The sequence below is a fragment of the Leguminivora glycinivorella genome, chromosome 11 (assembly GCF_023078275.1).
Source record: "Leguminivora glycinivorella isolate SPB_JAAS2020 chromosome 11, LegGlyc_1.1, whole genome shotgun sequence".
NCBI lineage: Eukaryota > Metazoa > Arthropoda > Insecta > Lepidoptera > Tortricidae > Leguminivora > Leguminivora glycinivorella.
This window is the reverse complement of record NC_062981.1, coordinates 22,154,298-22,171,288: the sequence shown is the minus strand read 5'-3', so window position 1 is coordinate 22,171,288 and position 16,991 is coordinate 22,154,298. Positions and strand designations below refer to the sequence as shown.

Below are 16,991 nucleotides of genomic sequence, written 5' to 3'. Positions count from 1 at the left end.
CACGTATTTTTCCTTTTTTCTCCTAAACAAAAAATGACGACGGTACAGTGCGTTGAAGTGACGTCACGAGCCCCCACTCCGGAACATTGATGCTCTTTTTTTTTTTTTTTTTTAATCCTGTAACTTCTGATTCCAGTCCCCGCGAATGATACGGGCGGCTGAATTCAAATAATCGTGTTTTTTTTTTGTTCCTGTATGCACAGTATATAAAATCTGTGTGTAATAATGAAATATGTGAAATAATGTACTGATGAATAAATGAATGATAATGAGTTATGTACCATTAAATTTTTTGAGTTGGTTAACTATATAAGTGATAAATTTACAGAATGATTCTAGAGTCGTGTTTTTTGTAATAATTTCCAAAAGGTTATAAGGGTCAATTTTGAGATTTTGACATATGATTTCGTGGTCGAGACGTGGGTTTATAAATTTAGGGCAATATCTAAGGAGATGGTCTATGGATTGTGGAGTGGTTTGATCACATGGGCATAGGTCATCGGGGGTGATTTTGAAGCGGTGGAGGTACGTTTTGTGATAGCCATGGCCGGTGAGAATTTGGGTGAGGTGGAATGATAGCGTAATCTTATTTCTGAGATTTTGGATGTCGTCCAATGTTGGTAGCCAGTTTTTTAAGTGCAGTCCGGTGGTAGAGCTTATATATATGTTTTTATGAGTTTCTTTGGTCTCTGTTCGGCAAAGGCGTTTTATGTAAGATACGGGGATCCGGTCGAAGTCAGGAGTGTTATGAAGTGTAGCGGCGATTTTTGCTTCTCTATCAGCGTCCTCATTTCCTGCGATTCCCACGTGTGCTTTGATCCAGCAGAAAGTTATGGACCCAGTTTGTTGTAACAGTTTAATTGCCTTGTGGATTTTGTTTACGGTGTGGTTGGTGCTGCTTCTGTTAGTAATTTCTTGAAGAGCTGCCATGGAGTCGGAGAAGATGGTTATATTTTGGAGTTTCAATTCTAGGGATGTTTCGCAGGCTGCCTCTATAGCAACACATTCTGCCTGGAAAGCCGTGCAACATTCATGTAGTTTTATCTGCTTGATGGTTCTCTTGCCGTCTGGATAATATATGACAAATGCTGCGCCAACTCCTCCGTCGTGTTTGCTGCCGTCGGTGTAAATGTGATGCATATCTATAGTATTGTAAATCTCGAGGTCCTCAGTGTTGTTCACTTTGTTTATCTCTGTTGATATTCTTTGGGACGGGTGAAGTAATTTTGCTGGATGTATTTTCGTGTCTAGAATAATATCTGAGCGTAGGTGTTTGCTGATTCCGGTGCGTTTGGTTTGTTCAATTTCTGCTATTTCTTTGACTTTCAGATGAAGTGGGATGAGATCTGCTAGGGCTATGGAAGCGATGGTAGGGAGCGTACGGAAGCCTCGGATGATTTTGATTGCAAACCCTCTTTGTAGACTGAGTAGGGCGTTGGTTACTTTTTTATATTTAGTAGCGCTGCTCCAAATCTCTGCGGCATACGTTATAGTGGGTTCTATTACGTGTTCATATATTATAGATATATTGGCGGAGTGTATACCCCATGTAGGGCGAATATAATGGCATAATTTGCCAAATAGCTTCTGCGCCTTTTTAATGATGTACTCGCAGTGACGGATAAACTTAAACTTTTCGTCAATTACTACTCCAAGAAGTTTGAAACTGTCAGAAAATTTTAGGGTTACATTATCCATGAAAAATGAGCATGTCTTGGCTTTAGGGGTACAGGTGATCATTTGAGTTTTTTCCGGTCCAAAATTAAGATAATTTCCTGAGCCCCAACGAGATATGACTTGCAAGATATGGTTCGTGTTAGTTTGTAGTTGTTGTTTATCTCGGGCTGTACAGATGAGGAGAACATCGTCAGCATAGGCCTGGATGTAATTGCCATCAGGGAGGTAGGTATCTAGCAGGCTGTCCATTATAAGATTCCATATAATAGGTCCAAGTACTGATCCCTGAACGCAGCCTCGGTTTTGTGTCTTGGTGGAGGTTGCATCAGCGTAATTAAGATATATTGTGCGATCTGAGCAGTAACTTTGGATAACTTTGTATATGTTTCCTGGGCAATTTATGTGTTTTAGCCGTATAAATAGTGCAGGCCACCAAGCATGATCGAAAGCGCCTTGGATATCAAGTGATATGGCAACCACTAACTTTTTTGAGATTTAGCTTGCTTCATGATGTCGATTGCATGGGCTAGTGCATCAGTAGTTGATTTTTGCTCTTTGAAGCCATATTGTTTTGGATTTGCTGTATTAGTAATATGCATATGATGCGTTAATCTTTTTGCTATCAGTTTCTCATACATTTTACCAAAAACGTTAAGTAAGCCTATGGGTCTGTAGGAGGCGACGTCGGCATAATCGGATTTATTAGGCTTCGGGATAGTCTTTATAAACGCGGTTTTCCAGTACTTTGGGAAGTAGCAAAGTCGTAGGCAGCGATTAAGGAGTCGGGTAAAGAGCATCGGGTATGTGTCGATGAAATGATAACATATGTCAGGTGTGAGGTGGTCGATTCCTGGAGCTTTTTTCGAGTTCATTGATTTGCTCATTTCTATGATTTCTTCTTGTGTGAAATAGTTATCATTATTTCCATTTGAAGGGGAGTTTATCAAAGTTCTGAGAGTCTGTTGTTGGTAATTATCATTTAAGTTGTTATCGTCGGGGAAAAACTTATGCATGAGGGCTTCAGCTGTTTCTTTACTTGAGTTAGTGTATTCGGTTGGTGATATTTTCAAAGTTGTTGTGGGTTGCGGCTGGGGAACATCTTTTAGCAGTTTATTGGTAAGAGTCCAAACATGTTCATGGCTCTGGTTTGAGCAGAAACTTCTGAAGTGTTCTGATGATGTTTTGTGAATAGCGGTAACATATTCGGTTCTGGCGTCTTGTTGTTCTTTGATTATGTTGTCTAGATTTTTATTGCCTTTTTTAAGATCTTGTGTTCGGTGATGCAAGTGAATAACCCTCTTTTTCAGTTTAGTGAGGTCTTCCGTCCACCATACTGCTTTCGTGTGGTTAGATTTTCTCTTGATAGTTAAGTCACAGGCTCGTAAGATTGCGTGGCTGAGGTTTTTTATGTATTCGTCTATTTTATTTTCATTCAAGTTGTCAAAGTCGGGATCTTCCAGACCTGCTGATATCACTTCTTCTTTTATTTTGGAGGTCACATTTTGCCAGTCTGCCATATCGGTATTGTACCTGTAGGTAGTTTTCGTGATGTTTTTTCGTGGCGTTTCATTTTCTAGGTAATAAGAAAATTCAATGGCGTGGTGATCAGATGAGGGTGAGACGTCGTGATTAATTTTCCAATTTTGAATGTGATTTACGATGTTTCCTGATGCGAGAGTGAGATCGATGATCGATGATCTGAGTTGTCCTTGAAACAAATTTTCGAAAGTAGGTTCTGAACCGATGTTGCATACGTTGAGGTCGTTTGCTATGATGAGGTCTTGCATGTCTATTCCTCTTTGGTTATTCCTAGTAGATCCCCACATTGTGTGCCAGCCGTTGAAATCACCGCAAATGATATGTTTTGCATGCCTGTTTGATTGTAAGTATAATTCTAGATGTAGAAGAGTGTTAGATACGTCTTCATCAGGTTCGATATATACGCTTGTGAGTAGAATTTTGGAGTTCCGTAAGCTTAACTGTACTGTAGCTAGGTTGCTGGTACAATGCTGGGTGATACCGAGGAAGCTCCAAGGTCGCTTTTAACAGCTATGCAGGCTTTTACTCTGTTGCTGATTGATGGAGTTTGATATAGGTTGTAGCCGCTTATAGCCTTTAGAATATTGTTTTTTCCCACGTATGGTTCCGTGATGAAAGCAATATCGTATTTGTGTAAAGTGAGATATTGCTTGAATTCATGTGTTGCCGCAAATCCTCTACCCAGGTTGGCTTGTAGAAATTTTATTCTGTTGTGTGAAGTGGGTCGTGGAGTGTTGTTGTAGGCTGGACAATGCGGTTGAGTGCCCTTAGCAGTATCTGATAGTCATTCGTGCTAATTTGTCTGCTTTTCTCCACTCAGGGCAGTCCTGGCTGTATGCAGGATGGCAGCTTTTCCTCTCATCTTTTTGACAGCAGTTGACACAACGGGGAATGTTATTTCTATTTGGGCAGCTTCTAGTATCATGTTTTTCTGAACAAAAACCGCAGTTGGTTGAGTTGGGGCAATTGATTGCCTTGTGGTTGTATCCTAGGCATTTAAAGCATTGATACACCGGTGACTGTTCTAAGACTAAGACTTGTAAGTATCCAATTTTAACTTTTGTGTTAATGAGCGCACTCCATAGAGCGGGGCTAGTTTCCATGATGATGTTTCTTGTGGTGCCGGAGCGTCCTGCAGTGGTGCGAATGGGTTTCAGAATAAAGTCTTGTTCTGGTATATTATCAGTTAACTTTTTGTTTTGTTTGGATACCGCCTCTACTACTTGGTCGTTAGTCAAATCAGGGGTAATTCCTGTGAAACGCACCAACGGATTCTTTAAGGCTGGTAAAGATGCTGCTAGATGGGGTGATTTCTGTTTCAAGGCTTCATTTAATTTTTCTCGTTCCTGTTCGGTGTCGCATGTGATGGCAACTTTATTATTTTTAGTTGTTCTCACGCTAGCAATGCCTATGCCCATACTAATCACATCAACTGATGATTTAATTTCTTTAATGATGTCATCTCCTGTATATGTTGGGTCAGAAGATTCGAGAAGCACAGTGAAGCTTGTTTTGGGGGGTACAGGGTTATAGTCGTATTGTTTTTGGTGATTGGTAGTTGGGGGAGTTGCAGCGACTGCAGCATATGACATTCTCTGGCCATTTGGTTCATTCACATATTCGCGCGAAGACGGCGCAGCAGGGGCGGTGCGAGCTATTTGAAGTTCTCTTATATTTTGTTTGAGGTTATCTATTTCCTTTTGGATCTCATTCATGTGTAAAAGACTATTTGTTTGCATTGTACTGATTCTATTTTGTAGTTCCGTAATTGGGGACTTAAATTCTGTTTTCAGAATGTTTTCTATGTTGTTACAATAGAATTCATGTTCCGTAGTTTTGTATTCGTTAACAATATTTGGCAGTTTTTTAACCATATGTATTTGTTTATCCATCAGAGAAATTATGGTTCGTTTGTTTGATGCAGTAAGGTATTTTTCACTGATAAGGTCGCTTGTTAGTCTTGCTATTTTTCCTGTAATTTCTGAGAACATTTGAACATTATTGATTACGGCATATTGGATTTCTGTGACTCTTGGATCTTCTTTTTCATTAGCCTCATTTTTAGGTTTTCCCTTCTTAGTGGTGTGGGTCTTGGTGGTGAAATCTGAAATACATATATTTTCCGTGGTATTAGTCAACACATTTAATTCTTTTTGATTTAGCGAGTTGTTGTTTTTGTTGACATGACTATTTCGTTCCATACTAGGCGCACTTACCTCATCAGATTCTAGTGCGGTCGACTCAATAATGAAAGTTTGGTTGACCTCTAGGTCAGAGTTGGTAGGCTGGAGAGGTTGATCTGCATCTTTAGTTTGTCCTGTAGAGCCGACAGATATTTCCGAAGACTCTCCCGCTGATGGACGTACCTTTTTATGAGAGTTAGGCGGGGTGCGAAGCATTATAAGGATATCGGGGAAATAGTGCTTATTGACAGGAGCAACCAATAACGTTCCGGACGTATTTTACTGCGAAGTCGTACTTATTTCGTTCAGATATATTATCAGGTTGCGCTGGTAAGTAACTGTTCATATATTACAAGTTTGTACTAGAATTTATCACTATTTTACAAAATAAAATATTTATATTCGACAAAAATAACAAATTTAAGTGACATTGACGTGACAGCTTTTTTCTTAATCTGTTAAACTGGTGTTAAACTTGTATACGCAATAATCGCATTTGTTTAGAACCTAACATTGATGCTCTATATCTTTGAATTTTTTCATTAATTAGAAAAAGCGAAAAATATGTGTTCAGTATTTTTGGACGATCTAACTGACGGACTAAACAGAATGCCATTTTTTGATGTAGTCGTAATCCCTATGCGTATACATAGCGTAAAAATCCAATTCAAAAAAAATATCTCTTTACTCACTATATTAATAGATATAACTCGTCTGTAATAGTTTTTAATAATTGCATGTATTTTGTTGTAACTGTATGTATAAGGCAATAAACCTTTCTTATTCTTATTCTTAAACGGACTATTTATATTCTCATTGTAAGTTTCCATCGGCCATTAGTACCATTACAGCATTCTTGTCGGTAATCGTGTAAGAGAACGCTAAATCAACACAAGTTTTAATGAAATCGAAGCGATGGCGCGCGCGGAATCCGCGCCATTTTGCGTTTATGTCAAAACAAACGGCCATTGACGACTGCGTGATAGGGTTGACGATATTATTTTTACTGTTTTGAAATAAATAAATAAATATTATAGGACATTCTTACACAGATTGACTGAGGCCCACGGTAAGCTCAAGAAGGCTTGTGTTGTGGGTACTCATACTCAGACAACGATATATATAATATATAGATACTTTTATACATAGAAAACATCCATGACTCAGGAACAAATATCTGTGTTCATCACACAAATAAATGCCCTTACTGGGATTCGAACCCGCGGCGTAGCAGGCAGGGTCACTACCGACTGCGCCAGACCGGTCGTCAAAAGGTGTTTTTACTAAATTTTAAAAATATCGTTTAATTCTTATCCCTTCCTTGCAATAGGCTAGTTTCCTGCTAGTCAAATCAGCTTATTTTTTAAGAACTGTCGAAATGATTTGCTAATATGGAATTACTATGAAATACTGAGCAGTGACGTCACGGTCAATTCATTCACTGTATATCTTTCTTTTTGATTTATTAAATATAAATTATGTTTAAAAATAACTACTGCCCATGTTTTTCTTCTAATTATGTGGTGCTTTATTTCGTGCACTGCATAAATATTTTATTTTAAGTATAGGAAACTACCTAGCCTATCCTGCATTCCCCTCACGCCGCTCTAAATAATGTCTGTAGAGCCATGTCAAGTTCCTAAATAAATGATCTACGGGTTCTCTACAGCTTGCCATTACTGTCTGATTAGATTGAGATTTTTCGTAATCTAAATATGTTTTATGTGGGATTTTTTGTGCCAGTGATAATAAAAAATTTAGGGAGCAAAAATTTTTAATGAGAAAAATCTTACAGGATTTCATAAAATGTTGAGCTTATTAGCGATGAAATGTAGGTACTTAAGTATATGCTTAGTCTGAAGAGAAGACTATTTTTCTCTTCCCGCAAATACTTGTAAATTTTCTTACATTAAAGTGGCAGCCCTGTTGTTTATTTATTCAACAGAGTTCCGCATTACCGTACGCACGGGTTGTTTTGTCTATGCCCGCCTCCTCGTCTTACGAGTCCATGGTTAAGATCTGGCTATCTCTTGTATTAATTAATGGTACCAGCGCCCTATATCTTGAACAGCGGGAGATATTACTATTAGTTTATTAGTTTACAGTAAATTGTAATTTTTGATAAATCAATAAAAAAAAAGTTAAATGGAATTAAGCAAGTGTTTGATTGTATATGACTGAAAGAATTTGAAGTAGGTCGTCGGTATGACTTGATCCTATACCATTGTAGACACACTTCTTTTAATACCTAAGTTAGTACCTAATTCGGAAACTTTAGGGTGTAATATTCGAGAAACATTCTTACGTCATACATAGAGAAGAGTAGTATAGAATTAAACCAAAGAACTATGTGTTACATCACACGGCGCGAGTACCAAAATATATTTAACTAGCTTTTGCCCGCGGCTTCGCTCGCGTTAGGAGACAAAAAGTAGCCTATGCCACTTAAAAATCACGACAATTCGTCGCTCCGTTTTGCCGTGAAGGACGTTGTCCGTCCGAAAAAAACCGACACACACACTTTCCCATTTTAGAGGTAGTATGGAAGTATGGATTTCACTCACTATACGCCCCATAAACTTGCAACTCTGTAGGCAATAGCCATGGTAAAGTCTAAACTTGACTAGTACCACAGATTAATAAATAGTTACTATGTACACTAGTACCCAGTACTGGCGATATTCAAGTCGGCCATTTTACTTTCACCCCCCCCCCCCCCCACGGGCCATTAACCTTCCTCTGTGCCCTTTGCCGACCGGATCAGGTAAATGGGAGAGCCTAGGTTCGGTTCTACAGCATCTATCTCTGTAGTACCTTAACTAGCTTAGTCTCCGCTTATTCTACATGCTGACAGTGACAAAGCAAGGAGACGATAAATTTACTACTAAAGACCACGCACATTTCCTTATGAGAATTCCAAATACTGACTCCGAAAAATCTTAAATATTGTATACCTACATTATTAATTTCACGATATTCGGTTGAGAAATTGACCTGTACTACCTGGTTACGTAGCCGAATGGCACAAACGCTCACGAAACGAAACGCTCGTAGATATCTATCTTTATCTCTCTTGCGTATTGAGCCGTATCTTGAGCCGGACTACCTTTCGCGGCGTTTCGTTTCCGTTTCGTTTCGCCTCGCAGAAATGCCACTTGGCTACGGCACCTGTAGAGAAAAACAGTCGGACAGTGTTTGAAAAGTGGTCCATACGAGGGAACGCCCAAAAGTTTGCGGAATTATAGACATATCGACGAAATAAGTGATCAGGCAGGCAAGCATGGTCGCGCTATAGACGATAAAACGTATGGCCGTTCTTTTCGCACTTACATATAGTGCGTAAAGGACGGCCTGAAGTTTTATCATTAGGTATATCACTTTTGAAAGTTTTGAAAATCATTAAAATAATTTGGTTTATATTTGTTGCCAAATAACTAAAAGTTTCGGGCCGAAATAAATCATTTGGCACACGGTTATACGTAGAGTGCAATCTATATATCGGTGAGAAGAAAAAATGTGGCCTTGACGTTTTCATGTAAATACAACATTATATCAGCAATACCATGTGTCGTACAGTTAATAGCAATATCATACTTTATTATTAGGAGATTAAGGTTCTTCGGTTCATACCAAACTTCATTACTCTCTATAAAGTTTGATACAACGATGTATGCAACAACTGTGTAAACTTGTAAACTTGTCTGTAGTTTTGTATATCGGTTTTAACTGGCTGGTTTTAATCCACAATTAAATTTATATTAAGTATGGAATATGGAGCTGAGTCACATAGAAGCAGCATATATATACAATAGGTACTACAATAGGAGAGTTTCCTATACCTACTTAAAATAAAATATTTTATGCAGTGCACGAAATAAAGCACCACATAATTAGAAGAATAATATGGACAGTTATGTTTAACCATAATTTCTATTTAATAAATCAAAGAGTAAGATATAAAGTAAATGAATTGACGGTGACGTCACTCCTCAGTATTTCATAGTAATTCCATATTTGCAAATCGTTTTGATAGTTCTTTTAAAAAGAAGCTGATTTGACTACTAGGAAACTAGCCTATTCCCTGTTGTTTTTTTTTTTCAAAGAACTACAACATCCGAAAAATCATAGCATTTAGGTTCTTCCATACAAAATGTACAGTAAAAACAAATATACCTTAATATTAGGTACTTTACTAGTAATCAATTTTAGGCAAGCCGGTGGGAATCGGTTTGTATAGACCAGCCGCTGCTGGTACCTACATCTGTTGTTTTAGGTACTCAAATCAAATGTTATTAGTGCGCACTGTTCGGCCCTATTTTTGCATCATTGTTTTTGCGCTTCAAATTCGTTGTAATGTAATGGACTTCCGACTTTTATAGAAAACGGAGCACAAAAACTTGCATCCTGGGTACTTATTTATACAGTATTGCATGCAAATCATTCCTACACACCTTAACAGACGATTTGAATGGCCAGAACATTAATAAACATGCAACGCGAATGCTATCGAGGTTATATCGAAACTTGATGGATTGTGTCCGTGTGTACAGTAGCTACTATTATTAATGAGATTTGAGACGTTAATATGAGCACGGTACGATATATTACGATTATTAATAGTGCTGGTTTGTTAAAGCTGGGAGATACTTCACCAAATAAAGTTTATCGTCTGTCATATTGATTTGAATAAGTGTTGCCAACTTATACGTACAAAAAGGCCTAAAAAATTTGCAAAAAAATTGCAAGCGGGTTATTAAGAGCCAGACAATAAAAAAAAAAGGTTAAATTTAGCGTCTAAACTACACTTTGGCATAAACGTTCATGTAAGATTCCTATTTCTAGGTCTGATACTAGACATATTATGTGAAAAAAATTCTACTGGCTCTTTCTTATCTCTAGTGATAATTAAGTTAGCATCACTCTTAAAAAATATATTAGCGACACATTTTTCCGCTACTCTCTCCATAATCCACCCTTGTTTATTAAATCAATCATACCCGAATTCCGACATTCTCGCCACGTCTGTCAATAATCTGTCAGTGCGTCTGGGGGTCGTCTGAGCCTCGACCTACATCCGACCGGGGGCGGGGGGTTGTGACGTCTGCAGACGGGGGGAGGGGGGCTGCGTTATTTTCATGTAAGGCTGGAGAATTTACCGCCTGCGGCGGAGGACGTGCGTTTAGTTTCGTGCGATGTCAGGTTTTTGAAGTAAACGAAATGCGGAATGAAGATTCTGCCTTTTGCAGTGATGTTTTTAGTTATTCGAATAAGAAATTTCGATTTTCATGTCTTGCTCGAGGCTGTGAGTTTTCCATTAATTTGGCAAATTGTATGCTATCCTAGCAGATTGTTCTTCTTCGTATAAAATACATGGGACGATATTTGAGAGATATTCCCACATTTTTCTATTACAGTTATTTTTTAGTTACATAGATTGAGGACTCTATTTTACATTTGATGACAGAAAATGCACCAAAAAGAGTAGGAATTAAAAAGTGGCAACATCGTAGTGTCGTCCCGTTTTCTCACACATATTGATTTGAAAGGGATGTCAGTAAAATGTTGCCACTTTTTAATTTCTACTCTTTTTGGTCAGACTATATACCGTTCAAAAGGTACAAAATATGAGAGTATAATCTACCGGCGTTTTTCTTACAACAGTTACAACATCTACCCTTAAACGGAAAGAAAAACTTGACTGACTTTCATGAAATAAAAAAAACTGACTGACTTTGTCAAGTTCTTACCCTGTACACATTAGAAACGATACTTCATTGTTTTAAAATACATGTCATGTGTAGCCAAAATTGTTATGATAATAATGGCCTCTTTTTGGGTGGGCATACCTCAATATGTATTAAAACATTGTGATAAAAGACCATCAGACGTTGCTCGTGCGCCACCTATATCATAAAAAAAAAAACAGAAACACGTTACTTAATCTAGTTATTTCTCAATTCCAGGTGGTGGACACGGTGGTGTGCAAGCCGGAGCCCCCGGAGTCGCCGCCGAAGAAGGCGCGCGGCGACGACTACGGCTATGCGCTGTACGTGGACCCCTACCTGCACTACCGGGCGCTGTCCGCCTTCCGGCCCTGGGGCAAGCGCGAGCCCGCGCTGCAGCACCCCGAGCGCGTCGTGCGCGTCGCCGACTGCACGCGCTTCGAGCGCGACTTCCAGCCCAACGTGGCGCTCAAGCCGCACACGCCGCCCGCCGACGACGTCACGTCTTCCACCTCCCCGCCGCCGCACGCCGACCCCGAGCTGGCCGCGCGCCTGCTGGACGCCGAGGCGCGCTTGGCCGAGCTGGCGCGCCAGCTGGACGAGCGGGAGTCGGAGCTGCTCCGGCGGGAGGCGCGCCTGGACGCGCGCGAGGCCGAGCTGGCGCGCCGCGAGAGCCTCGCCAAGCCGCGCCCCGGCGCCTCGCCCCCCCTCCAGGACCCGCCCTGTTGACCGACGACCGTCATCACCAGGCTCCGCTCCCGCTGACGCGACGCGTCTCCAAAGTACAAAAGATTCGCTTGAGAAAGCGCCTGTAAATATCCTTCCGGGACCGACCCGCTCTTTATACTTTATACTCTTACATTTTTTGTAGGTACGGTAGTTGAGGCGGTTTACCACTGGACACTTTCCGATGTACATAATCATATCAAGTACAGTTTTCTGAAGTTATTTAAGTTATTTTTGTACACTATATTGTACACTTGTAGTTTCTTCGTCGTGCCATCTGCAAGGTACCTCTGTTACCTGGACCTCAATCTGTGCTTTTTTCAATAATTATCAGAATACTCACATAAATATAGTGAAATAGATTTAACATTTACAACCATAAGCATAATTTATACAGGGTTATTTTTAAATTTATTTGCAATAGGTTCGTACGTTAATATTTAAATAGTTTCAGTGTTGCCCGTTCTGTGTTGCCCGTTCTGTGTCGCTTCCGGGACAAAATGGCGGGAACATTCAGGTTTTAAAGTACATTACGAGAATACTGCTGAGATTAGTTAACTTCTTTATATTTTTCTACGCTAAATAACTCTGTATAAAACCTCAAACCATACCAAATAATAATAAAATAGTAATCGCACTCATACTATAGTACCCTCACGATAAAAAAATAAGCGAAGGTTGTATGGATATGGTGGAGATAAAAAGGACTTGACAAAAATGTTTCTTCAGAATAGTAAAGTTTTGTGAAATAAAGTTGTGCCTGACGTCAGCTATTTTATACTTAAGTAGGATAAGATGTCTTTACTGTGCGAATGATGTGTTCATTCATACCATTATTTAATTTATATGTTGATTCTTTTTAATTCATATTGAGTTATGCATTATTTTTGAAATGTGCTGGTAACATTTTAATCAGTGGACTTTTTTATTTGGCCAAAATGGCCCCCTGCAGATGACAGTTATTTTTTTAAAGCATCATTCGCTCTGTGAGGAACTACGCCTTATGCCGAACGGTATGGGAGGCCAACAAATTTTTAAACCTTAAATAAGGGAAAATCCCGCATTCTACCTCATTGTAAATAAAATTATATTTGGCTAAAATAAGGAGGAGCGTTGGTTAATTCTTTTTAGATTTAAAATTGTTTTGATTTGGAGCAATAAAAAATCACTGCCCGAGACAAAATGTACGTTCATTTGTATAAATATTAATATTTGTAAGCTTCGTGTTACTGTTTCGTAAACGCTCATAAGCGGTAAACTACGACGCCTTTTTTAAATTATTGGTAATTTCCAATTTGTTAATCCATATCTGTTCATAAAGTGAGGTTATTGTACATCCATGTTTCAAGAAATGTGCGCATTATACTTATTGATACATGTTACAGAATAATCTAGCAGGGTCGTTTATTTAGGCCAAGTGTATGTCTAATAGGATAGGACTATAAACTTTTTAGTATGACATAACTTTCACCACCATAGTAGACAAAATCAAGGCATACACTTTCGGTTGAAAATATCACAATGCCCCCTGGCGTATTATGATCAATCGTTTCTTGTAACATTTTGTGGATCTGTGAAGGGAACTTTCTAAAGTTATTGTTTTTCTACAGCCATTTTATGGCCTTTGCCAGTAACAGTGCATTTTTCTTTTAGACCATAATCAATTTTACCTATGAGTAAAATTTTGTTACTTGTAAATATTTGTATTTTTACTATTCATGTACATACAGTACGCAATACGTGTGAATCCCATTTTTTCTAATGGCAACATTTTTATTAGTGATTCTTATTTTGTCTATGACTTTAAGGACGTCTCAAATTTAAAAAAGTTACGAACTAACGTCTCGGCCGAGAGATGGCGCGAAGCGCAATGAAAATTGTGTGTGTCATTGTATTAGTTATACATTTGGAAAGTGGAATAAAATTTCACTTTTTTTAAAAGTGAATATAATTTTTTATCTTTGGCAAAGCTCAAATGCCACAAATTGTGAAAACTTCTGATTATCTCTTCTTATTAAAGAGTGCTATGTTAAAAAGTAGAGTAAGTTAAGTTTCATTTGTAGGTTAGGCTATATCTCTAGTCAGAGACATTTTGAGAAAATAATTACCATTTTACTTATTAATAATATATTATTACCACAAGCGAGTGTAATGAGAATAACTTATTGTTTAAAACATAAACTTAGAGTTAATTTAGACACGGACTGTATGTCGGTAATTCGGTATATATAATTGAAGTAAAGTAAGCTGTTGTACTGAAACTTTTCTGTCAGTACCGTTGTTAACGTTTTGGTGCTATGATATTTTGGCTTGGCAAACTAAATAGTTTTTAATTGTAAATATATTTTTAGTATTTATTGGCAACTATTTCTTTTCTACTAATTAGTTAATGAAGTTTTTAATGTATTATGAAATTTCTATCCGGGTTTTGCAAATTTAAAAGTTAAACATGGCTTAGCCATTGTCTGTGACTTAACCTAAAGTGTCGCTTTAATTCGTAGCGTAGGTTGTAATGTATCCATTGTGCCGATGGAAAAGTTTCACAAACGGTCTCTCACTGTCTTGTTATTGAGAAATATTTTAATGGTGCTAAATAACAAGTGTATTCTTTTCTGGGATAACTCTGAAGGTTGTTTTTTAATTTCTTAAAACCTTTGTTAAACCTAAGCTAAGATAGTGAGAGACTTGCGGTACATGTAAATAACGTATTATAAGTACGATGTGGTACGTATGCCAGGCTGTTAAATCTAAACTCTAGGGTAAGGCGCGATAAAAACAATTGTCTACGGTTCTTTCGTTATTGAAAATTAGATTACCTTGATGTCAATTTGGCGCCTAATTACTCGCACAGTCAACAGATGGCAGTAGTATCATTAAAAGTGTATTGAAAATTATCTGTGCGCAGTACTTCTTGCCTAAATCTACCCTAATTTTATTACTGGTTTTTAAATCAAAATTTAAATAAGACGAAAGGAAAAGACAAAGTTTTTATTGTGATTGGTGATTTGCCAGGGTATAAAGTACTCCTGTGATCTCAATGAACGTGCGTTAACGAAATACATCCATTTGTTAAAAATTGTGAAAGTCGCAAAGTAAAAGTAAACAACAGTAAACGACTGCTGTCATTTTTAAATGGTTGCCTTTGGGATGGTAAAGTCGAAAAATGTCCAGCTAGATTAGAAAACACATTATGAACACCACCCAAAATTACTCTCTTTTTGAATCTATTTTAATTATTGGATTATAGTGAATATACCTGCTTTGCATATTTTTCCTCAATTAATCCGCTACCCTATGGTTATCTCGGAGAAGTCACTCAGACTATGAAACCGCTTGTCATATATTCTCTTTTAATTTTTGATTTGGACTATTTATTAATGTTTTTTTTTTAAGGACCTTTATAAAAAATACATATCGGCCCATTTTACTAATGTTGTTATGTGCAATATGTTAATACCTTTTTTTACATATTACATACATACATAAATCATAAATCACGCCTGTATCCCATAAAGGGGTAGGCAGAACACATGAAACTACTACAGCTTCAGTGCCACATATTACCCACATATAGTTTTTTACATATTGTGTTTTCTAAATGGCTTAGGTATGAATGAAGTCTTGTTCCGTGCCAATATTATTTAGCAGGCAACATTACGGAGTTACATTAAATATGCACTTAATTAGTCACTTAGTGACAGTCGAACACCACAATAAATGAATTTTTTCTACTTTTATTATAAATTCTAAACTGGATTTTGTCTTTGTGAATATTATTTGTCGATGTAACAGCATTAAAATGACAGTAGTATTTTTTAATGGCACCCACGCTCTGGATTCGGAGCGTTTTGCCAGATACAGTAGTATAACAGTATGCTTTTGCCTAAGCTTTATTATTAGGTCATAATTAAAAAGTAAAATTAAGGGTACCGCGTTTGAAACGTTCTAATATTTGTCACTGCCTTGTTAAATTTGTTGTTATTATGTATAAAAGTTTGCCGTTCCTTTCAGTGATGTAATTCTTAATACGTAAATCGTTTTGGAAGCAAGTCATCAAAAGCGAGTGACAGAGTAGATATTGTTTCGATTTGTAAATTCATCTGTTTGGACGAATTATTTGTTGTGCATTTCTTTTTCTTATCAGTATGGCAGGAGTTACACCATAATAATGCCATAAACCTATCCATGCACACATTACACACCCAATAAAGTTTTTTAAACATACTTAAATAGCAATGTAGAGGGACCAGAATTGTGTTATCTATATTAGTACGGCTGTATTTTTATGCATTTTAAACTCGTCATCATGATTCCAAACTTTCGATACTAACACAGATGAATTTACACCATACGCGCGTTACATGCCTCGGCTCGTATTGACATGAGTCTACAGGAAACTCATCACACTTGAACTTAGTTCTTCCAGTTTTTAATAATGCGGAATATCTTGCCCAGATTCAAATAAGTCCAAATTGAGAAGGCTGTTGCTGTACTGGCTGTTTGGGCAGTTATTGGTGGCACTTTTATTTTTTTCTTTTGTGCTAGCAACACTAACTGTCACTTGTATATAAGTTAGTTTTTTATGGAGTATTGTTTTTTAACTTGGGGTTTGTGGTTAAGATTACTAGATGGCGCTGGTGTCAAAGAAAAATTATAAAAATAGAGTAATCAGCGTTTTATAGAAAATATACTAGCGACATCTAGTGATTGTTCGCTGTGTTAACCCACGTTAGTGTTTAAATTTAGAGACTGTAACAGTAAATTATTTTCAAATCGACTTTAAGCCAGTCTGGTTATGAAATTGTGTGTGTTAATCAGAAAATTGTTTTAAGCTCTCTTAGACATCATTTGCACTTCTCTTCTCTTAGACTTATAAAGCTAAAGCAATATTTAAAACATCTATTTCACTAGTGCAAATGATTTCTAATTTAAAAATAGTTTCTCCCCGTTAAGTAAATCTAAAATAAAACTATGTAGCGGTGACAAAAGATCGTATATGTAAAGTACCTGATAGTTTAGAAGTTAAGGTGAAGACTCTGTTATGCACACACATGTCCATAACATGTGGTTTTGAAGTGTGTTTTTACCAGAAAAAATGCTTATAAATACCTTGTGGAGCAATAAAATGAAATGATTTCCAAAA

At 37.5% G+C, this 16,991-nt stretch overlaps 1 protein-coding gene across 1 annotated transcript in view; it reads left to right on the top strand.

The window, feature by feature from the left end:
* The window catches only part of LOC125231177 (ski oncogene), a 116,274-nt gene extending 99,283 nt beyond the window's left edge, over window positions 1-16,991 (top strand). Inside the window, exon 2 of the mRNA XM_048136541.1 lies at window positions 11,363-16,991. Coding sequence (XP_047992498.1) covers window positions 11,363-11,851 — 489 coding nt within the window. The 3' untranslated portion in view covers window positions 11,852-16,991. The remainder of the gene's footprint in view (window positions 1-11,362) is intronic.